Source organism: Coccinella septempunctata, chromosome 1 (assembly GCF_907165205.1).
Source record: "Coccinella septempunctata chromosome 1, icCocSept1.1, whole genome shotgun sequence".
NCBI classification, from domain to species: Eukaryota; Metazoa; Arthropoda; class Insecta; order Coleoptera; family Coccinellidae; genus Coccinella; species Coccinella septempunctata.
In genome coordinates, this window is record NC_058189.1 from 31111920 (window position 1) to 31137193 (window position 25274).

At 36.3% G+C, this 25274-nt stretch overlaps 1 protein-coding gene across 1 annotated transcript; it reads right to left on the reverse strand.

Annotated features, from left to right (window-relative positions):
- Nucleotides 1–8377: 8377 nt before the first annotated feature.
- LOC123320400 lies at nt 8378–10103 on the reverse strand. The gene is made up of 2 exons (XM_044907719.1): nt 9389–10103; nt 8378–8417 (listed from the first exon to the last, which is right to left on the reverse strand). Exons 1-2 carry the CDS (start codon nt 9818–9820, stop codon nt 8403–8405), a joined length of 447 nt encoding a protein of 148 aa, XP_044763654.1. The 5' UTR covers nt 9821–10103; the 3' UTR covers nt 8378–8402.
- Between the last annotated feature and the right edge of the window lie 15171 nt (nt 10104–25274).

Sequence of the window (25274 nt, forward strand, 5' to 3'; positions counted from 1 at the left end):
TGCAGGTTCTCAAAGATGTAAAGAAAATCGTCAGATGTAAATACTCGAGCGTATCGGATTAAGATATTGTATATGCCCTACGTGTCTCTGATAATGAATTCACGTATTCACGCTTATCTGACAGTTTACGCGGTAGGGCTGGTCGTACGGAAGAGTTGAAAATGGTAAAAAAAAACTCTCTAACGTGTCAGATTTTTGGAGGATATGTTAATTGGACCCGAAGGAAGCCAGTTTTCAAGGGACTGACAATTTGGACATGACGCAAGGTCACAGCGGTCCTTTGAAAATGTAAAAAAAATCCAGGGCCGTCGCTAGGGGGTAGGCAGGGTAGGCGGCCGCCTAGGGCGCTAGGATTAAGGGGCGGCATTTTGAGCTTAGACAAGAAAAAAATCAACTTATGTACCGAATTAAAATAAATGCAGTTCAGTGAGCAACAAGAGGAATACCGAGAAATTTATCTAGGCGCGGACTCACTGATAAACGCAATATGCAAGGGCAATAAAAAACCATCAAAGGTGCCGCATTCGCATACTTCTCATAAATATCCCTGACAGCCTGTAAGTTCCGCACTCTAGTGACCACTTTTTTAAGAGTTATTTATGTTATAACTTTTGAAACTTTTCGGCTTCGCTTTGATAGTATTTTATTTCCATATTAACATTCAGTATTCCTACGAAAAGGAAGGAAAATTTCAGAGTTAATTTCCGGAATAAATCAATTACATATATCATTTATGCTCATTGCTTTTACAAACTAAGTTATCAATTTGAAGAGCTCTATAACTCGGTGTTTTTCATGCATTGTTTCGGCACCTGGTAACAGGATATGAATTTATAAAAAATCCTCAATAATGATGCTTATATATTCAATATTTCTTATTCGTAATACCTCCACAACTCAGGGAATACTTTTGGACCCTATGATTTAAAGAAAAATACCTATAGTTCGATGATTTTTCAGAATTTAATATAAATGTTTTCAATACATAACTGTTTCTAATCCAATATACTGATTGCTGGGTGTGTTGGACGGACTAACCCAAACCTGCCACCGCGACTAATCCAATATAACTCCGCTCTCGTTTTTTTTCCATCATTTGCTCATAAGTGATAGCTGAATGGGTTCAGGAATAAGGATCCAAATAAATGGAAGGAATTACAACCTGGAAGGAATGGCATTTTGTGGAAATGTTTTACCGAAAAAATGCTCTCTATGAATATTTTTTCAATTTTGTTGTGTGTTCTCTCAAAGGGGATTTTTTTTTTAATTTCTCATACAGCTTGAAACTTTTCGAAGAAAGAGCTTTATTAGTTTAAAATCCCCCCTCACTGTTCGCAGTGGAATCACCTCTTACAATATTTCGCAAATACACAACCTGTATATATTATTCATCTTTTATCAATACTAAAAATATTTTGGATTTTTCTGCTATAATTCGAAAGTATGCTGATTTTTGTTTTTGATTATGTATCCATTGCTGATTGAATTTTTTAGAAAAGATGCAATTTTTTCATACTCAGTTTACGCAATTCGTCAAAATTTATTTCTCCGTTAGGGCGCTAATTTAGAGCTTTGCCTAGGGCGCCAGTTTGGCTTGCAACGGCCCTGAAAAAATCGTTACTTGTACATACACAAGCGTGTCAGATTTTCATAAAGATGGTTAATCTTGGTGTTGTAGACGTGTTGACCCATTAATCTGACACTAATCAGGGGGCGTTTTCTTAATCTGACACTTTGAAGATGATGAAACTGCATTTTTTTCGAATATCTTCTTGCCTGTACTTCGAATCGTTTTTGTATTCATTATGAAAGTTGGTAATAATGAAATTCTATACAACTTCCGTCTGAAGCAATTTTGCCCACTCTTAACCGTTTTCGAGTAAGAGGGCGATGAGTGCGAGGAGCTTAGCCACACATACGAAAGGTCAAGGTCAATGTAAAAACCTAGTCTAATGTACTTTAACTGCCATATATCTCAAAAACATTTTAACGTTAGGAAAAATTTTTGAGACAAAATTTGTAGGAAATGTTATGCTCTACAACTTTTATGATGAATGCGGAAAAGATTTGAAGCTTAGGGGAGAAGATAATTAAAAAAAACTGATTTTTGTGACCTTTATAGTCAAGTTTTATTGTTTCGGATTGCTGAAACTGTCAGTTTATATTTTATTCTTGAATCATTACCTTCAAAATAGAAAAAAACGCAAACGCGCTCGAGAATGTACACGTGACGTTTTTTTTTGTGACTTTGGTGGCGCCCTCCCACACATTTTCGTCACACTCAAATTGTCAGATTGAGAGAATATATACATTTAAAAATGTAATTAACCTCATATATCATAATCTGACCCGCTCGAGTATGTACAATGATCTTTTTTTTACAATTCTGGCAGGCTGTCCCCCTATATAAAGGTCTAATTTTTGGTAGAGGTACTCTACAGGGTTCAAGGTATCTGTCCTTGTATTAATCTGACGCGCTCGAGTAAATCCCGAATTCTCAACTATTAGATCCCGGGGTGACTGAATCAATTTTGTGAATACAGAATTTGATGGAAACATATATGCCTGTGATGTTGTCAAATTAATTCTTTACGAAATTGGCTAGATTTTACCAGTGAATTAGGTACGTGGTCTGAATGTAAATGTTAGTGTTCAGTATAATCAAGAATGGACAGTGATAGCGATATGGATAACAGTAACACTTCACCAAGGCATTGGCAATTATGGAAACCTAGATGAAGCCAAAGAACGCGTAACTTCTTACGTTTGTGAGGTAGACGAAAAAATGTAACATACACATCGAGAAAAAATGTCAATATTCTCTCGCCTGCTTGCTAGCCTCGGCTGCGACAGTTTTTCGTCCTTGGTACATAAATAACTATTTTAACGGGTGTGAAGGCAGCAATGGTTTCCAGCTACGGTTTTCTCAATTTCGCTTTTACTATATGGAATGCAACAACACCTGTTGTTTGGAGTTTTTTTTATACAAATGGGTTATTCCGAACATTATAAACACAGTCTATAGGGTGAAATAATCGAAAACTACCCCCACCAACCCGCCGAAATTGAAATATCTTGATACACTGTTGAAGAAACCCGTTGCTCGTAGTTTTTTTCATGGAAATTGGTTGCTACAAATTTACTGAACACGACCTATAAACACTTTTTACTGTATCAAGTTAGTTCAACTTCAGAGGGTTGGAGGAGGGGTAGTTTTTGATGCACAAATTATTTCACCCTATAGATCGTGTGTAGTATGTTGATTACAACCCATTTCCATCAAAAAACCTCGAGCAACGGTTTTTTTACACTTGTTATTCCATCAGGATAGTTTAAATTCAGAGTGTTGGAGGAGGGATAGTTTTTGATTCACAAATTATTTCACCCTATAGGTCGTGTTCAGTATAATGGTAACAACCTATTTTCATCAAAAAACCCCGAGCAACGGGTATTTTTTACACTTTTTACTGAATCAAGTTAGTTCTTCTTCAGAGGGTTGGAGGAGGGGTAGTTTTTGATGCACAAATTATTTAACCCTATAAATCGTGTTCAGTATAATGGTAGTTACCCATTTCCATCAAAAAAACCCTGAGCAACGGGTATTTTTCACACTTTTTACTGTATCAAGTTAGTTCCACTTCAGAGGGCTGGAGAAGGGGTAGTTTTTGGTGCACAAATTCCACCCTATAGGTCGTGTTCAGTATATTGATTACAACCCATTTTCGTCAAAAAATTTCGAGCAACGGTTTTTTTTAAACTTTTTATTGTATCAAGTTAGTTCAACTTCAGACGGTTGGAAGAGGGGTAGATTTTGATGCACAAATTATTTCACCCTCTGGGTCGTGTTCAGTATAATGGCAACAACCCATTTCCATCAAAAAACCTCGAGCAACTCCTTATTGCATCAGGATAGTAATGGTAGTTACCCATTTCCATCAAAAAAACCCCGAGCAACGGGTAATTTTTACACTTTTTACTGTATCAAGTTAGTTCCACTTCAGAGGGTGGGAGGAGGGATAGTTTTTAATGCACAAATTATTTCATCCTATAGGTCGTGTTAAGTATATTTGTAGCAACCAATTTCCATGGAAAAACTACGAGCAACGGGTTTTTTTCACAGTGTATCAAGATATTTCAATTTCGGCGGTTTGGGGAGGGGGGTACTTTTCAAATATTTCACCCTACATATAGACTGTTTTTATTATGTTCGTAATAACCCATTTGTATCAAAAAACTCCGAACAACGGGTATTAATACATTCCATATAGTAAAAGCGAAATTGCAAAAACCGTTGCTGGAAACCGTTGCTGTACACCCGTACTATTTTATTCACCTAGGAAATATTTCGTTTATTGGCAGTACACATGAAAATTCATTTTCATGACAGCTACAACTACGACGATAACCAAAGTAATAAGTGCTCGAAAACAATTGTGGATTTGAAGTGAAATAATGTCGAAAAAAATCAGAATATACTTTGGAGATATCACCATTGAGGAATTCTTCTACGGTATATGATTAGATTCTCAAGAGGATTTGAAATAACAACAAGTATTTGGTACAACCCTTTGAACTTTGCACCTCTTTCTTTTTTGAGTGTAAGTCGATGGTGTAGCTATATATTTGAGCTGGTTGCATATTTGTTGTGTCCTAGATCCTCAAATTAATTTCTGGTCCATATCGAAAAAGAAAACAAAAGTGGGATGATCTTTTTTTTTTAAATTTTCCACATAGAAAATGGCCACATTTCTGGTATCGGCAAGGATAGATAGAATAGTTTATTGTGAGATAAATATGAATGGCAGAGGCTGAAGACTGTACGCGATATACAATTGACATATCAACAGTATTACAGTAGCCACATTGAAATAAAATCTTTTTCTGAATCAAAAACTGAATAAACAAAGCAATTAATCGAATTATGTCAAAAATGAGGACTTCAAGTCTCGAGAACCTAGTGATAACTCTGCGAAGTGTTGTAACTATGCACTTTGGTGACGTGTAGTTGATTAACTATTAAGCAGTTAATTTTGATCCCTCCCTCCTTGCACATCACTTTTCAAGAACGAAGATGCCAGAAAATCTGCTCTTAATAGTAGATTTAAGTTTGAATATATTAATGGAGCTGAAGTTTTTCTGGTATTAACACATATTTATAATGAATCTTTACGGACGGGCATCTTCCCTGCTTTATGGAATCAAGAAGCAGGCTCGTATCATTTCTATACCTAAAAAGCCAAATCCCACGCATCCGTATATCTCCATAAGTATTGGTATAAACGATCTGAAGTCATAAATGTCTTCAGACATGAACTGAGATTCGTTTAAGTTTAAAATGTTGGATTCGAGCGCATATACCAACCTCCGCAAGTTTTAGAACTGAGATGTAATGTAATTTTACGTCATTTTAACCCAGCTTTTCACAGGAAAGGTAAAAAAAGCGAATGTTATTTATCTTCGCTTTGCTTCATTATCTGCAGAGGCTTTTTTTACCTTTCTTGTGAAAAGCTGGGTTAAAATGACATCCAGTCAAAGCATGCAGTCCAGGAAGAGCATCGCAAAGAGAATATCCCAATCTTTGATGCATTCTACTGACAAATCATCCTTTGATGATTTCCAGTCCCTTTTCTATCTACGCACATTAAAGCTGACTGACCAGATGTGTCCCCATTGGACGTTGACTGACTATCATAATTTTGATTTATACAAGGACATATATATCTATATCTCCTTGGATTTATATACTAAAACACAAAAGTTTATAAAGTTTCAGCCTTAAGAAATTGATTTTATTATGTCGGTGATCACGACATGTTTGACCGAGCACCTGAGGCACATGTTCTAACATCAGGCACCTTTACACTAACGCTCTTTCCTGCGCGACTAGAACGCCCCGTGCCAATCGCTTGCGAAAGAATGCTAGTGTAAGGGCAAATCATTCGCCCGGTTTTTGGACGTGTAAAAACTCGCGAGCGACTAGCCCGAGTGACTGAGTTTGTTTGGATTCGGGGCGATTGTGTATTCGCGCGGGTTTCTAATTGAAGAAGTACATACGTTCAAAATTCGTAAGTACATGTAGGTATGTAGGTATTTTAATGATTATTCGTACAAGATTTTAATTTCTAAGGAACATGGAAGATTCAAGACTCTGGAGCAAAGACTTTATGGATTCGGCATCCATTCTCAAATAGTTCCTGAAGTCCATAGGAAAATTTTCACTTAACTCATTCAAGAAAGGCAGATGTCCATATGTAAGATTTTCCATCCATTCTTTCACCCAACATCTTCTGTTTCTCTTCTTTGGAATATTCAGATACATTGCCAAGCTCGAAGCCACTTTCAGTTTGCGTTTTTTATTCAATTTGTCCATTTCAAGCTATGGAGTGCCGCTAAAACCGTTGAAAATTTCAACATGCTACGAGTCACGCCAACCTCTCGCTTATAATGAGAGATTTCAAATTGGACGCTCCAAAGCACACGCAAGACTGCGCGAAAAGCCGTTGCGACCTCAAGACACAAAATAGTTAACACGCGCCTCTCCATACCGCGCGAAAACACGAGTGACTGGAACTCGCGATTCGATCGCGCGCGAAAGAGTGTTAGTGTAAAGGTACCTATCCACTTGACTGACCGCAGCATTTTGTTGTATATTATGATTGTAATCACCTGAGAAAAAACAAGGCTTAACAAATTCAGAAACTTTATTTGGCCCTGCCTCTCCGTCTATTCCGTCTCATGTCGGTAAACCGACGAATCATCAGGGATTTCCTTGCACATCTGGCGTCATGTCATCGAGAACACCAGAAAACCGTGATGAGTTATTGGGTCTTGGTATTTAATTTATTATTGCAGTTTGGTGAGGTCTCTTGAATTGTAATTTCGTTATTAATTTATTCATTACAAATGGAGTAGGACCACGAAAAATGTCTTGACTTGATAGGGCTCTACGAGGAGTAGGCAGAACTGTGGCTTTCCAATCATAAATATTATCATAACAAATTTTTAAAAAATGATGTTTGGGAAGAAATTGCCAGCAAATTGGGAGTGCCTCCTGATGCAGCAAAAGGAAAAATGCTCTCCTTGATTGCCTCCCACAGGAGGGAAATTAACAAGGAACGATCATCAAGAGGAACTGGAAAAGGTAAGTAGCAGATAACTTCAGTAAGTGTAATATAGGTACTGTAAAAGTATAGATATATTGCCAAAATAGTGAAAAATTATGAGAAAATATTTTATTACAAACAAAACCTAAATACAACAAAAAGTGATTCAAATCTACAGAAACATGAATTGACAGTGTAAATCAATTGTGAAAGTTGATAAATTGGTATTTATTTCCAGGGCAGGACGAGGTATACATAAGTAAATGGTTTGCATATGAAGCTTTGAGGTTCATAAAGGATAAAAACCAATGTAAACAAACTTTGAGCTCATCCCTTCCCCCAAAAATTAATGAGTAGACAATTCCACAGGTAAACCTGAATCCAATTTCAGCTATGAATGATAAAATTATGTATAATCATTTTGCCATAATACCACCCCTCTTGTCATGAAGTAATCAGAAAAAACATTCCTGATTTCTTTACCATTTTTTGCTGGTTTCCTTGCGACCTTTTTCAAATTAATTAGAGATGTTATTTCCGAACTATTTCTCCATGAACCAGGTATAACCTCCCTATTTCCTTCTGTATCTATAGCACCTGAAGAACAATATAAATCATGCGAAGTTGAACTTCGGTGTAAAAAACTGTGGAGGTACACACGGGCCATTACAACCCGCTTGGCTTTCCCTGGTTCTAATTGGAGGGGTTTCGTAGTACACGAAAAACCGAACATAAAATGCCAAAAGCATTTCCGACAACCCTTCTGGCTCGACTAAGCCTGTAATTAAAAATTTTCTCCGGAGAACCTTTGGAGTAGAATTCCGAATAGAGTTTCATCAAACTGTCGCTCAATACAAAAGCATCATCTCCTAAAATCACATAAGGTATTGGAATTTCCACATTTGGCAATTTAGTCGGTTGTGGTAGATTCAAGCGTTCATTTTTTATATCCTTGTACAACTGAGAATTTTTGAAAACCCTTCCATCGGAAATTCTGCCTTGGCATCCAACATCCACAAAAAAAAAGTTATAGTCAGCGTCAACTAAGGCAAATAGAACTACACTAAAAAATGACTTATAATTGAAGTATTCGCTGCCACTTTTAGGCGGACATTGAACAGAAGTGGAAATTTCCCCATGGTGTTGGAGCTATCGACGGGAAACATGTCATCATACAATGTCCGCCTAAAAGGGGCAGCGAATACTTCAATTATAAGTCATTTTTTAGTGTAGTCCTTATAGGCTTAGTTGACGCTGACTATAACTGAGAGACACCTGGGAGACGCACTGCCTCTCTTTTTAATTTTCTGGCATCTGTAAAATAATGAGAAAAGTACATTTTTGCACATTGTGAATTATTACCTACATACAATGACAACGAAATAAAGAACGAATGTCAAACACTTTTCATTTGAATAGTACATGGTGGCCGTTTGAAAACAAAACATAGCCATTTATTGGCGAATTGGCCACATTTATTGAAAACGCCGAGTCACGTCCATTTTTTTATAAATGTACTCGAATTGGCGTTTTTGTTACCACAATGGTTTACCTCACTACGTTAATACGTATCACTTTCCAGTGATTTGATATCTTTTTCCTTTGTGTGTTAGCAGGTTGAGGATCTGGAGTGCACAGCAACTGTTGATGTAGAGGACGAGAATAATGTTGTCATGGAAGCAGATGATCTCCAACAGTCTCAGTCTGCATCTACTTCATCAAGGGAGCAATTTGTACAACCTTCTGCACCCAAGCGCAAAAAGAAAACACCACCTACTGGTGGTACTCAGGTGGGCCGAGTTGTGGATATGTTGGAACGATCTCTGGATCGCAATGATTGTGACGTGTTTGTTGAGCATGAAATTAAAGAAGTATGACCAGAAAACTAGAGCTACAGTTGAGTACTACTTCAACAATATTCTGTTTGACGCTGACATGGCCTACTCCGCATCAGCCACCAACATTAAGGTTTTCTGACCCTCCTTCACCTCATAACAGTTCATACTTTACAACAAGCAATCCTTCAGCTTCAGGACGGTTCCCCTTCAACACCGAAATATGTGATATTTTAGACACACTACCAGCCACGGGTGGCAACATAATTTATCCCCATTAATTATTAAGATTATTAGTTTGAATTCTTTTTTCAAAACTTTTTTCAGGTTGGCATATTTAATTACTTAAATTTTCAGTTTTGTTCTAGTCCAATTTACAAATATATGTTGAGTTCCAAGAAAATTAATAAACACATGGAAACAGAAATGAAATAAAAACTTTATTCTTACCTTTACGTAGTCCTTCAGTGCATGTACGATGGCTTCACAGACTTCGGGAATAATTTTCGATATTGATGGTTTTGAAATTCGGAAAAGGTAATTGAGACTTCCATGTGAATCTCCTGTAGCCAAAAATCGAAGTGTTTGTGCCAGTCGAACCGACGCTGGAATGCTCTCTCGATAATTGATGTCCTTTCTTGACACTTTTTCGTCAATTTTGCCGAGTAATATATTAAAGTCCGATAACGACATGCGGCAGAAATTTCTGAAAAGTTCCGTTTCGTACGCTCCCAAGTCATCTAGCGGCTGGGTATAATTTCTTCCTTTCAGAAAAGAATTCACCCAGGTTGTTCGTCTCCTCCTTTTGCGTAGTTCTTTCATTTGAGAGAGTATTACAATAGATGCAGTAGAAATTGCAATTTTAGATAATGAGGACGCCATATCTGCATGTGCACTTTAGAGAGACCTCGTTGAATTATCAAGAACAAATGCTCGCTAGGACAAGCGCGGGCTGTGTGAACACCTCCCATTCTGAGTTATCGAACGTTTGAAAACATTTCAAAATGTTTTGAAACATTCGAGAACAATGCTCGTTTGGTATATATACACCTTTACACGCAACACAAGTTGAATTTCACACCCTTGAAACCAACCAAAATCTTCAGCTTCACTGTTGAACTGGGACAATAAAGTAGTAGATATTTACTTATTACAAGGATCATGGCGCCCCACCATCCTTCTTTAGCGATGCACTTGTCTCTTATAAAAACTGTGAATTCGTCAATATCCGTATTTCCGTATTTGTGAGGCTTATAACTTTTGATAGGAGACTTTTCTACTTTTTACAATGATCATGGCGCCCAACATCCTTCTTTAGCGATGCACTTGTCTCTCCTAAAAACTGCGAATTCGTCAATATCAAAAAGTTCATGATCAAATACAGAGGGCAGTTCATAATTGAGTTCAGTTTAAGAATTTGTGAGGCTTATAACTTTTCTTAGGAGGGTGATAAAATGTGCAAACCTTTTGCAACATATTCCATAGGCATATGGAAGGAATTGAGGATATAAATTCTCAAGTTTTTTCTCATCTTATAGGAAATCGAAAATTCGAATTTTCGACAAAATATTGCTATTTCATTTTCGAAAGTATCCCACAGTGGGTGCGAAAGTGATGTTTTCCAGGCTAGTGTCGAAAGTGACACTTTTGAAACTAAAATGAGTGCGGGAGAAATGCTTCGCATCATTTAGGTCAACATCATTCGCTTGCGGGAAATTGTCACTTCCGCACTTGCTAGGAAGATGACACTATTAGGAAATACTATCTCATTCTATATTTATTTATTTAAACTGTACAACCATTCTACATCATATAAGAAGAAAAAAACGAAAATACAATAAGAAAAGATGAGGACGAATGCGAATATGAAGATATCTCAACTGCAGGTCCAAGAGAAAACAGAAAGTGAAGTACCTATTTCAAATTTTTTTTTCTTTTTCATGAACTATTGAAAAACCTTTCAATCGAGAATAGGGACTGATTCAACAAATCTAATCCCGATTCATTAGCAGCTCCAATTGACCTATCCATGGGATTATTAAAGGAATAATTACTGGTATGGAACCCAGTCACTAGAAAATCCCTGCGTCGTAGATTAACTTTTACTGCATTGAAATTCAATCTCGCCAAAAGATAGGGACAATAAATGAGCACGTTAAGGAGCTTATAGATAAACATTATTTCGAAATTTTCACTTCTTTCTTGTAGAGTTTTCAAAGACAAGTCTAGCATCAATAAACGGTAATCTATTTCAGTCGACTGGATGCCACGCTTATAACCTATCCATCTCAAAATTTTTCTCTGTATCCTCTCTATATTATCGATGTGAACCCGATTGTTTGGGGACCAATCCGTGGAGCAATAGCGTGATGCTGCCAACTATCGGCTCATCAGTTTGATTCCGATTGTAGCAAAGATATGCGAAAAAATTATTCTCGACAAAGTTCTCCATTTTGCCCTTGCTAACTTTCTTATACCTGGCTGCCAGCATGGTTTCCTGCCAGGGCGTTCTGTGATCACCAATCTTCTTGAAGCACTCGATTCCTGGTCTAAGTCACTGGACAGGTCCCATCCAGTTGACGTGGTCTATCTAGACTTTTCACGCGCATTCGACCGTGTGCCCCATAGACTTCTCCTTCGCAAGCTTAGACATTTTGGAATTAGTGGCCGTCTACTTTGTTGGATTGAGGCATTTCTAAATGATAGATCATTTCGGGTCCGTGTTGGAGAGGCCTTCTCATCGTCAAGACCTGTTTTAAGTGGAGTTCCTGAGGGTTCCGTATTGGGACCTCTACTCTTCATCCTCTACACATCCGATTTGCCGAAAATCCTCAAGTCCAACTGTTCTCAATTTGCCGACGACACCAAACTGTTCGGAAATGCTAACGACGCAGCTCACGAACTTCAGCAGGACCTAGAAAAATTGAGCCTCTGGTGTAGAGACTGGCAATTGCCACTTAATCTGGAGAAATGTGTTGTGTTACACCTTGGCACCAACCACCCCCGTCGTCCGTACACTTTAAATAATATTCCGATCGCTACCTGAGGTAGCCACTGTGACCTCGGCGTGGTTGTAACTGAGAATTTGAGCTGGTCCGATCCGTAGATAGAGGAAGGGGAAGATAACGTAAACAACAAGAAAAAGTGTGTCCAACATCTCTATGTTTATGTTTACAAATACGCCATTTTCTGTGTTTACGTTTACCCCAATATTTGAATATTCGTTTGAGTGTATTTCATATTTGTGTTTGGTTTAATAGTGTTTCGTTGGTTTTAAGACTTGAGTATCAAGAATTTCGTTGTCGACATGCCTGGAAATTGTATAATTTGTAGCAAATATGCCGAAAAAGAAAATAATCGTTCCTTGCATAGGTAAGTAACATCATTCCCCTACCAGTGGCGTAGTTTATTTATTGATAAATTTCAAACCCACACGTGTTTCTTTGTCACGATAGCTTTTTCAGTGAGTATTTTTTACTAATATGAGATTTTGACCACTACACGTGTTCCACTATCAACTTTCACAACTGAAGAAGCTATTGTAATTTGTAATAGCGAAACACGTGTAGTCCTCAGAAACTCATGTTAGTGAAAATTGTATAGTGCACTTTCTATAGTTTGATTGATTATGATGGCTTTTCATCTAGTATTTATTTATTTATTTATTTATTGCACATTCATCCACTTGAAGACATTGAAAGTTCGAGTTCACCGAGCAAACCTATAAATAAGTATTTCAATGTTGAATAGTATCTGTTCTAGTATCTACATTGTATTTTCCTTATTGCTTATCAATTGAAGTTTTCATCTTATTAATAGGGTTCCACATGATGTAAACTTAAGAGACAAGTGGGCTGCAGCTCTTGGAGTTGCATCAGGCTATTTATCCGAAAGTCATCGCATTTGCTCAGATCACTTCAGTCAGTCGGATTTTTTGTTTCCTCCACTAGCAAGAGGCTGAAGAAAGCTGCAATTCCATCGTTTATATTGCCCCCTGCTTCAAGGTCAGTGAAATAGTTTTGTAAACTCCCATTTTTGATGGGTGTAGTCCTGTAAAAAAGTAGTCACATCCATTCAATTTTTCTATTTGTTTCAAACTATACCCTAACTCCCCTTGGTATCTTATATTTCGTGTATTTGAAGATATATATATATATATATATATATATATTAAAGAAATGCGAAAGCTTGGCGTAGAATAAAGAGTACCTCATTCACTCCCCAAACCAGAGTCGATAGACCCTTATCGTCGAATTTATATATATATATATATATATATATATATATATATATATATATATATATATATATATATATATATATATATATATATATTTATCCAGCATACTATGTTGCGTCCATACATTGTCTTTGGGCCATACACTATTGCGTCCTGAATAATACTGCGTCCGTATACCGGACGCAGCATTGTTTTTCAAAGTTTTCTCTGGTATTTCGAGGGATACAACGACAGGGGTGGTCGCAAATCGTGAAGGACGTCGAGAGCTATCTTTGGAACAACTATAGATTTCATTCATCTTTTGATAAAAGAGTTATTCCATGTTGAAAAACATATCTCCAGACGCAGTAAAGTGCGTCTCATGAAACCTAAAGTATATTTTTAGTTCACGCAAATTCCGCTTCGGGGGCGCTTCAAATGATGAAAACTGATATACAGTCAATATACATCTTTCACACGACGCATAATGTTGCGTCCTAAATCTGGCAACTGTGTATACAAGTAAACCAGGTTGTATTTGCACAACTGAAATGATTTAGCTTCCTAGGCTCCAAGGTCATCCCGAAAGTCTGTTAGGTGAAGAATTGGATTCTGTCTCCAGAGCAATAGCAGGTCCGATTGAAGTGCCCTTATGGTGTTCTTTTGACTGATATTGTCATTATTACTTTTTCGAATGAAAAAAAATTATAACTCACGAGAATTTTATTCCACTTCAATTAGAAATCAAACGACAACACTTTCCAGAGAATTATCAGATTTATAAATTGACATGAAAGGTATCGCTTTATCCGCTTATGCTTATGTCATCTCATTTCACTTGTGAATTAAATTTTTTTTATTCCACTGGATGAATAAACGTCAACTTCCCTTGTTGCTAGAGGCAAGTGTATTTGCCTCTTCATTTCCTTTAGTTCCCGAGGGAATAGGAACCTAGCTATAGAGTCATACGGTCATACAGAGCAGTTTTTGTTGATCGGTCGTCCTGTAGGCCATCTGGCATTTGTGAATTGGTGTATTCTCCAGATTCTATGTTCTTATGTTGTTATCTACTACTTTCTTCATCGTCTTCAATAGAAACGATGTTGAATTAATTGTTCTTGAAGATTGTGGGTCCCCATTTTGGTGTGAAGGGAACTTTTGTCCTTCTCCATTTTCTGTGTATATGACTCATTCTAAGCAGCTTCTGGTTATCTTCAGAAGATGAAGACGAATCTCTTCTAGGATTTTTATTTACACTTCTGGTGATCTATATAGATTGAAGGTGTTCATTGCCCACTCCAAACATCGTCTTTTGAATATCCCAATCTTCCTTACGAGGATTCTTGGTCTATATTGCTGTATCGATTCTAGTTATGGGTTTACTACCTGTGAAGGTTGTTTTGGGAAAACTGAAAGATCGTTCCTGTTCTCCTTCGGTGAATTATCCGTCTGGCTTATTGAGCGATTTTGTAGGGTTGATTACTCCTTTTGCCATGACCTTTTGTATTCTGAGTGCTGTGGGATTAGAAGTGGCATTACCATAAAAATTAAAAAGTTCTACAAATTATGTAAACTCTTGTATATATGTAGTGTCCTTGTAATATATTAATCAATAAGGACTGTCTGTCAAAGTGTATATCACAGAGATGCGAGATCTGATTGAATTTAGAACAAATCATATTGTACACAGATGACTGAAACAATATATTTGTTCTGGGCGTAGTAAAGTTGAACAAGCGTACGGGTCTAGAACTTGGGCGTCCTACATGAAATCCTACTCTAGCGAGTAGATGTGCCATTCAAGGGTCCATGAAGGAACCTCAAACAAACAACGCTTAACTGCACCGAATTTATTCAATAAAACAGCATGATCTTACTCGAAAAAACTTCTCTGAACAGCCTCCATTAGTCCGAGAGCTGGCAACGAAATTCGGCAAAAGTTTTGTACTGGCGCATAATTTAATATGATTTAGTATTGAGGGTGTACATAAGTCAGCACCCACTCTCAAGGTCAGGAAGTGAAACACCTAGCGGCGACGCGCTTTAATGTAGGTATATGAAATTACAACACACTCTACAAGTATTTTGTAATCATGGAAAATTGTCACTAGTTCATAGAACAGAAAACTTGAAAAAGTGGTCAGATCTCATTTTAGTGAAACGCGGTGTGTCAGTACACCACATAAATTGCTGCCTTGACGATGTTGTTTCAAAAGAATTGTATTGGCTGAAACTGCATTTACTGCTCAAATATCATATATTATTTGTGAATACAATATTCAGACCACATATCAATAGAAGAGAGGCAGTCAGCAGTCACCCCAAAGTACGGATATTGTAATTTTATATAAATCAAAAAGCGTCGCCGTCAGATGTTCCACTACCTGACCTTTTAGCGTGGGTGCTGATTTATATACACCATCAAAACTAACTCATATTTAATTATGATCCATTACAAATCTTTTGCCGATTTTCGTCGCCAGCTCTCGGAATATATGTCATTTGGATGTGTATGGCAATCGTATATTGGGTTCCAAGCAATGCATCCAAACTCCAGTTTGCTCGTCACAAATGTATTGAACAGCAAAATCATGGTTTCCGGATCTGAAAACATCTGCAGAAAATACGCACAATGAATCCATACAATCTTGGCCTCGTACCAAGTAAATGATTAACATGAGGAACAAATGTAAAACTTTGATCAAAACAACGCCAAGATCTTTTATCTCCGTTTTTTGCTCAGGACGCTGCCATCAAGACTATAACTATACAGTAAATAGTTCTTTTTCCTGGTGTACGTGGCGACATTGCACTCAAAAATGCTCAATGATAGTTGATTTCTGCCACACCAAATCAAGAATGAGTCCACAAAGCACGTACAGGAAACGCAGTCGTCAATAGAGCCTATATCACCAAAGATTTTAAAATCGTCGGCATGAGCCCATGCACGAATATAATTAATTAGATGCATCCTGGATAACTGGAGTGGAAGGCATCTAAAATTCCCTGATCGACTTTTTGTTCCAGATCGTAATGCGAGAGGTTTGGCCAATTAGTTTCGAACTGTTGTGAGTTTTGCTTCAGATGGATCTTAATGGTGGATCAGTTCCTCTTCTGTTATTTTATATTCGATTATCCTATGGTCAGAGATTGATGGTTTGGTCACCATTTCCCAAGCTTTTACACTTCTTCTGGAAGCTGCGTTGACCATTGTCAAGTCCAGAACCCCTTTTCTTGCCCTAGTGACAGAACCAGGTGTTGTCCCCACGTTCTTGAAATACTTCTTCATTCTGCCAGAGTTCTGCAGGCCAGAATAATTCAGAAACGTTATTTGTTCTCAGATCTAAAAATTCTTCAATCAGATTTACCATTCAAACTTTATGCCCTGAGTATGAAGCCCCCTGTTCGAACATTGATCCTTTGTATTTTTCACTTTTCTGTTTTTCGTTCACTACCACATTATTTTTGGCAGCGAAGGGAATACAACACAAGAAATTCTTTGAGCTCTTTTTCTGGCAGAACTTTATGGAGCTTTATTGCGTGTATATACACGCTTTTTCAACAACTTGGCATATGCCTAATTGCAATATATGCGAGCTTTATCATTCTCAAAAACTGCTTTGGTCTCTGGAGGTACAAATGAGAGCTTTGGTTATTTGTCTATGCCATAAACTTCTCTCAGATGGAAGTAAGGAATTCGCATTATGCCTCTCTATATACCCTGATAAAGTATGAATTCTGCAAGCGGACAAGATGTGCATAAGAGTTTTCATCGATCACGGCTAGTCCTGCAAGATGTTGAGGTGACCACTTGCATTATATTCTTCTTATACTACCTAGTATTCTAGTATCTAATATCACTCCATCTTGATAAACAAATCCTCCCGTTTCCGACATCAGCTCAGCCGACTCCAGAAAAGCAGAAGATCATTTTTACAGCAATTCATGGTCTTTCAATCTCTTGAAATATATAAAGTATATGTTTACTCATATGATATTCGAATGAAAACTTCAGTTTTGCTTGTCTAATATCTTTTGTTCTGCTGGCGTGGTAGATTTTCCTACTTGCTTAAGATCGATTCATATGTCGGATATTAGCTTTTCCAAAGCACTCCAGCTCTTTGACTTTGATTTTATTATGAGCTACTATTCCCTTGAGTGGGTCTTGACCTCTCAATAATCTTATTCCATTTCCCACTTTTGTGTATAATGTTGGTATTGCAAACTTTGAAACCCCTGTCTTCCTGCATTCGAGGAAAGCATATCCTTTGTATCGAAGAGTTACAGTTACAGTTTGTTCGGCGCTTCTGTCGAATCCCACAGACCTGCTACCGCGACCAAAGCGGTCTATTGTGGCACACAAACAAGTTCAAAGAGCTAAACTTCTAGCTCCAGTGCCATCTTCCAAAGGGAAGAGGTGATGACAGAGGAGGAGTAGTTCATGAGTTCCCCTAGAACCAGCCTGAGCGAACCTTGTCTGCCGCTGGGCAGTCACTGAGGATATGCTCAATGGTTTCGTCCTCCTATAAGCAAAGAGAGTCCTTGTATATCGAAGAGCTAGGATGCAGGCTACGATTCATATTCAAACTCTTCTATCGAACTCGAAAATTTCATTCGCCGTCCATTTAACTACCCTGAGAGAGTAGTTGACTCTCCAGACTGCCAAATTGTTCGTAGGATAAACGTAGGATAAACTAACAACTGTGCAGTTAATGCATTCCTAATTTAAGTTATCTTCAGAGCTCCACTCTCTCACATTCATTTGTTATAAAAAAAAAACGAAAATGAAATATATAACGTTTTTAAAATTATTACATTCACTACAATCACTAAAGCTCTTCTTGACAAAAAGACACTTAAAGAGTGTTTGAAACATTCCGAAGTACGATTCCCCAAGTGAGCAGTCCACGAACTAAGGATGATAGCCATCATAAATATAGAGGTGTTTTGAAAGATGAAAGTTGTAATAACTGGAGCCAATGTTATAATACGATCACGTCATCGACTTCTAATAATCCTGTACTGTACCAGATTCTAAAACATATGTGGCAACTACGCTGGACGCAACAACATGCTAATGGTGAAAGATTGAATAAAATTCGGACGCAGCATTGTGCTACATATGAAAACAAAATATACGCCGGACGCACTAATGGTAGGACCATGAAAGGACGCGATAATGTGCGTATATCAACTTCTTTATTAATAAAGATATTTGAGATCTGAAACGACCAAACTACGTAATTTTTTGCGTAGATTAATATACTTCGATCAGATTCCACCTAGGTAGCGTATTTCTGGGAGACGCAATAAGGTTGCTTTTTGAAAGGACGCAATAAAGTATGCCAGATGTAAATATATATATATATATATATATATATATAGTTATAAAGTGTTAATACCACCTCCAAAATAGTATCTCGTTTAACGCTCTCACCTCCTATATATCGCTGTCACCTCCGAAATCGGAGGTGACAACGTTTTGCCTTGTTTTTTAGCTTGTTAGATTCGTGAGGCTTCGGGGACCAACATATCAAAAAATCGTTTTGAGGTCACAACGCACCCCCTTTATGTACTGAACAATCTTTTAGTTCGAGTGTATATCACTGGCGCTAGTGTGCTGAGCTGTATATCGAAGAATTGCTGTGGGCGACTCTCTGCTCGTTAGCACCTCCGAAAATGGCAACGTTGTATTTTCAAAGCAGATGTAGACAGGCGGAATATAAGTATACGGAGGAATTAACTGCAGAGAGGCACAGCGCGCTATCTCCTCCATAATTGCAATCCTGGCGGCATATCTCAACGATTTTTTATCGCATTCTCCTGTAGGGGAAAGAATCACGTGAAAGAAAACCAATCTTGGCTCTCTCGAATGGGATTATGACTGTTTATATTTCATCGTGTGTATCTATGCATCCGTTGAACTTCTTTCATATCAAGCTAAATATTCAGATGTAAATGGTGTTGAATATTCAAGGACAATGAGCCATTCCGAAAATTTTTATTTAAGAATCAAGAGAAAAAATGCAACAAATGTTGGACATTGTTGTGTTATTTCAGATGGAACGCTCTATATATTTTTCTTAAATCGGATTGCTCAATGATTTTGAGGAATCCTTTGCTCAGAAACATCTGTAATATTATCGATTATGTTTTTATTGGATTTTCCCGAAAATTTGAATAGCTTGTACCATCTCTCTGGTTTAAATTTTTTAGTGATGTATCATAAAGAAAATTACCAATTATATCGAAACAAGTAAGATTTTGTGAAGAATTATCCAAAACAGATTTGCATTTTTCGATGGATCATACACGATGTAAGGGAAAAAATAAACAAAATTGTCTTTTGAAGGCCTCGAGTCAAAATATTTTGAAATTGCAACCATATTTTTGTCAAGACATGATGAATCTACAAAATGAAGTTATTAATATAGATACATACTCGGATACATATGATTGATTGGTAAATTCCCAAAAGCTATAATGAACAGCGGACACTATGATGGACGCATGATGAATGGAGAAAGACAAAAGTTAATTCAAGTGTTTTCGCATGAAGTTTTATTATTCAAAATAAATGATGATTCTTATAATTAACAAATCAGGTGCAATTGAAATTTTTGTTTTGGTCTTCGAAAATAACACATATTGATTAAACTTCCACTATCCAAAATAAATAGGTACATAGATAAAATAAATCTATATACAGCATATCTGTAAACAAATGCGAAGGACTAAGGGAGATGCTTCCTCAATGAAAATAAGCGGGGGTAGTTCCTTTAAATTTTTTTCCAAATCGACAGCCCTTTCAAGATACAGCTTTTGGAAGGCGATGACGAGTTTACAGTTTTTAATTTTTTGTTACAGGTTTTAAAAAACACTGAGTCATAAAACTATACATATAATGAAGCACTGAGTAGATTGGTACCAGTTTCAACTTCGGCAAGCTCGTAGTTTAGGCGGTAATTTGCTATCGATTTTTATAATGTGTCTCTCCCTCAAATTCAAAACGTTGTGTTAAAATGTTGAAATTTGAGTTATTATGCTATTGTCATAGAAGTTTACGAAACTAGCAGGTCGGGGGATCCAAGATTTCGAGCCGATTCACCTTAAAAAAAAATAATAAAATGAATTTCGTGAATACCGAGACTAAAAACCAATATTCTCCGCTATAAAAAAGTAGTATTATTCCAATAATATACCGACTTAATTAATGCTACGTTGCTATTACTATAAGGCTCGGTTGTTCAGTTTAGGATTAGGCCAAGATTTAAGATGATCCTAGATTAACCTGACAGAAATGAACTGAAATATCAAAATCAATCTAGGATAAACTTTAATCCCGAACTGAACAACTGGGCCTATTCATGTAGAGTTTCGGATTTTGCGAGAATCTACTACTTTTTCTTCAAAACAACAACTGCGCAGAAGGAAATGTGATTGACAGTCAGCGACACATAATATAAACCATCTAAATTTTGTAGTCTATACATTTTTTTTTGAACTTTCATTATACTATGTAGCAGTCTGATACTGAAATCCGTCATTTGATAAAATGAGTTGTCAGTTTATAGACTGACCAACATTTTCGAAAGCTATTGATCTATCAATTAAGTCGTTTTATAATTGGTCCTGAATTCACAGTCGTATTGTAAACAACGATATGCAGCGGATAATCTAAACACGAAATAAATTCTGGAATGTTTTGGATCATGAGGCTAATTGAATAAGTATCTTGTTCGTATCATTTGTTGAACTTTATTATTCTAAATATTCTTCAATGAATGAAAATATAATATCAACAAACATAATTCTTTGATTTATTCGTCATCAAATCATTAAATAAATCGTTTCTCGAAAAGTTTCGAGTCTTGAGGCAAATAGAATATTGAATTATTCGCATCATTATTTGCCGAACTTCAAAGTTCTGAATGAATTAAAATCTAAACTTGACAATATACGAGATAATTTTCCCAAGAGTTTCAATGAAATCTGAAAATTTTCATCATTCTGGAGCATTCTGAATCAATAATTCTCGAATCATCCATGGAATGAATTCAATTTTATCCAATATAACACGCAAAACGAAATGTTACTCGAATTCGGCATCTTGAGCAATTCGTTCCTAAAAAGCCCGAATCAGGTAGAAAAGTATGAACCCTTCATATCAGCATCAACACGTGTTTTGCAGTAAACAGATGCCGATTTCATTTCGGGCAATGTAACCAGCGTCGGCGTTGGGTAAACGGATGAACCAGAGTATCTGGATGAACGTTTCTCAAAACAAAAAAAATTTGAATTTTCATATGACGGTTTGTTTCAAAACTTTCAGAGTACAAGGAGTATACAGGGTGTTTCACGAGTAAACAGACAAATGAAAACCGTGAATAGAGGGCATTGCGCTGAGTTCAAAATCACCCCATATACAGGGTGTCCCAAAACTAGTGAATCAAACGTCACCCCACGATATAGTAAACCAAATATTATTATCGAATGACACCAACATTAGTTCGAAGAAAATGTACCGTTTCCAAAATAATCAGAATTTTATTAAAATACCTAAAGTTGCCGATTTTCGAACTATTTTTCTTAATAACATGGCCACTTTTTGAAAACGGATATCGATTTTAAATTATATTGAACTAATATTATTGTTTAATCTCCCCTAATTGAAATTATTTTAAGTAGTTAATCGATAACCAAAACCTAAGTAAATGTTAATTCAAACAATTGTTTTTTCTACATGATTTTTAATACTCAGAATAAACAGGGGTGATAATATGGGAGAAAAACGCTATCCTTATTCACAAATTGGCCATGTGATTGAAAAAATAGTTAGAAAATCGGCAACTTTAGGTTAGGTTTTCTCAGAAACGGTACATTTTCGCTCAACTAATGTTGGTGTCATTCGATAGTATTTTATCTACTCTATCGTGGTGTGACGTTTGATTCAATAGTTTTGGGGCACCCTTTATATATATATATGTTCCTTCGGGTTTTTTTTGAAATTTCACGAATTTCCGTTTCGCTATAACTCCTGAAATTCTCGATCAAGTCAACTGAAAATTTATATTTAGCCTTGAGTTGTTAACTTCATTGAAACAGAGCATTAAAATTCGAAAAAAATCAGGACCGGGCTCAGTGAGGCTTTACTTAGCTTCAAACTCATAAAAACACCGTGTATGTAGTTTTTTAATCATAATTTTAACTTTTTTGTTATCTGCATTATTATTGTCTCAAAATGAATTGATTTTTGGGTTGTTCCGCCAGTTGATCATGTTCTAGAAATAATTTTTTTGGTCAGATGCCTTTAAGGAATAGAGCACTTCATGAAAATGAATTTAGAAATTCTTAATTGATTTGTTTTCAAAGAATACTCTGTTGAATGTGTTCAACAATAATACCATATTCGGTCTTCAAAATAGTCATTCACAATGATAAAATGTTTCAAAATTGATAATACCCAAATATGGATGGAAAAACTACGCTATTTCGAAACTACAAATTAAAACTTGATCTTCAGAATTAATCTTTTTTTCTATGGACAACTAGTTGTGTGAATAAAAACAAAGGAAGAAATCGCGGGGTGTCAGATCTGGAGATCTAGCAGTCCAATATTGTCCTACCCTTCTAATGAAATGAACTGAAATACTGATGAATACTTTCGCTGGTGCATGAATATCATCAATGTTTCAATAATAAATTGTGATAAGACCAGACCAATCCATAGATTTCCATAGATCCAATAATGACTATATAACGGAATCGGTGAAGAATTCGAAATTGCATTCATCATACTTATTCGAAGTGCCAATCATTACCTTCACTAAAAGACCAAATGAGGTGAAAATCAATTCGGAAAATTACTTCAGGTCCACGTTGTCCATAAAAAGCGATTCATTCGGAAGATATCAAGTTATAATTATTATTTTCATGATAGCGTAGTTTTTTATTTCTATTTTTGTTCAACATCAATAATAAAGCTTATCATCACTGTAAATGACTTATCTAAATAACCAGATATGCTATAAATATCAAAAACAAATGCAAGATATATATTGAGAACGAAAAAATTCAGTTGAACATTTCCAATTCCATTTTTAGATTTCCACATTTGATTGGCGATCATATTCATCATTCATCCCATTAATTAATGTGAAGTAAAAGTCAATATGCAGTGCTGTTTATTCCAGAGGCATTTCACCACCAAACAATTATTCATCAAAAATAATCCACTGATAAGGCATACCAAAGTTTCATTGATTTTGAGAAAATCAATACAGATACCTGAAAAATTCAAAATTATGGCGAAAAAGGCTACAAACAAAGTGTTTTGCATTAGTTTCAATTCGAATATAGCCTCAATGAGTCCGGTCCTGTGTTCGTCAAATTTTAATGTTCTGTTTTATTGAAACTTACAAGTTTAAGCGTTAAGCGGATAATTAATTTTTAGCCGAATCCAACTGAAATATTTGGAGTTATAGCCGAACGAAAATTCGGGAAATTTGAATAAACTCCTTTGTATATCGGAAACGGAATGCCACACATATGAGGTGTTTTGAACTCAGCTCAATGCCCTCTATTCACGGTTTTCGTTTGTCCGTTTACTTGTGAAACACCCTGTGTACTGAAAAATCGCAAAAGACTGATGAGTCTTAATTGCTCGATGGAGCAATTAAGAAATGCCATTAAATCAGGGAGTTTCTTTTGATCCCCTATGATGAAAAATGTCAATATCCAGTTTTTATTATTATTTATTTATTTATTTTCAGTCCGCGTTCAACTCTCATGGTGAACACATGTGCTTATCATTCTGATTATTCATATTCGAAGATAAATTGCGATAATTTTCACACCAGTTGGAAATTTAAAAATCGAGAAAATAATTACCGCTGACGCCGCGGAATGTGAGAGATTTCTTCAATCAGAAATGTCTCATGTCGGCGGCACTTCCACTACTTGCGGAACTTCTGAAGAGGAAAAAGAGAAAAAACAGGCAAAAATTCACGAGACGAGTTCAACAAATTACAGAAATTGGACAACAATTCAACGAATAGGACATGTGATACAGAACACAAGGGGTGGTAGTATAGTACAGTGTAGCCCTAACATCAAATGTGGCAAAGCAAATCCACCAGTGATCAATAACCCTTTAAAAGAGGTGACGCATTTCACTATCCCTTTCAAAGAAGAAAAATTGCATATTTTCCTAACTTACATACATCCTACTGCCAAAATAGAGGAAACTATTTTCATAAAAGCGTCCCAGTACAAGTATGCCATTATTATTGGAGACTTCAATGTGAATAGAGCTAAGAACAAGCAGATCAATAGTTTTTTGGAAAGTGGGCAATTTTCCAAGGCTGTAACGGATGCAACATTTTTGATGGGGAACGTTAAGAGTACTCCTGATTTAGTACTATTTTCCACCAACATTAGGCAAAATGTCAAGAAAATACAATTGACACCTGATCTTGGTGCCAACCATCTAGCGATGATTTTGGAAATAGATATGAACATAGATCCAATGGAAACGAATATCAAATAAATATCAAATTATAAAAAATCCAACATTAACAAAGAATTAGAAAAATTTATAGATATAAATAAAAATAACCCAATAAACGAAAATCATGTTGAGTCTTTCAATATCTTGCTATCAGAAACCATCAAAAAGCATACCCCAATGATCTCGATCCACCCATACATTATAAAGCTAATAAAACAAAAAAGAAAAATATATAGGGAATATTGCAGAAATAAACTTCCAGAAGTCAAAATATCACTGAATGAGCTCAATAGGAATGTAAACAAAATGATTCAACAATATAAGGAGCACAAGTGGACAGAAGCCTGCGGCAGAATAAATGAATCTAAAGGGAAGACTTTCTATCATGAAATCAACAAGCTAACTAAATACAAAAAATACACACAAATTCCCACATTAATAGAAAATAACACTGAATACAAAACTGACCAGGAAAAGGTTGATTTGTTTGCTAGCCACTACAAGAACATATTCACATTTGACAAAGAAGGCAATTTCGATAGAAATACTTACGATGAAGTGAATGCTTGGTATGAGGAATTTTTCAAAAACAGTAATACAGTTGAGGC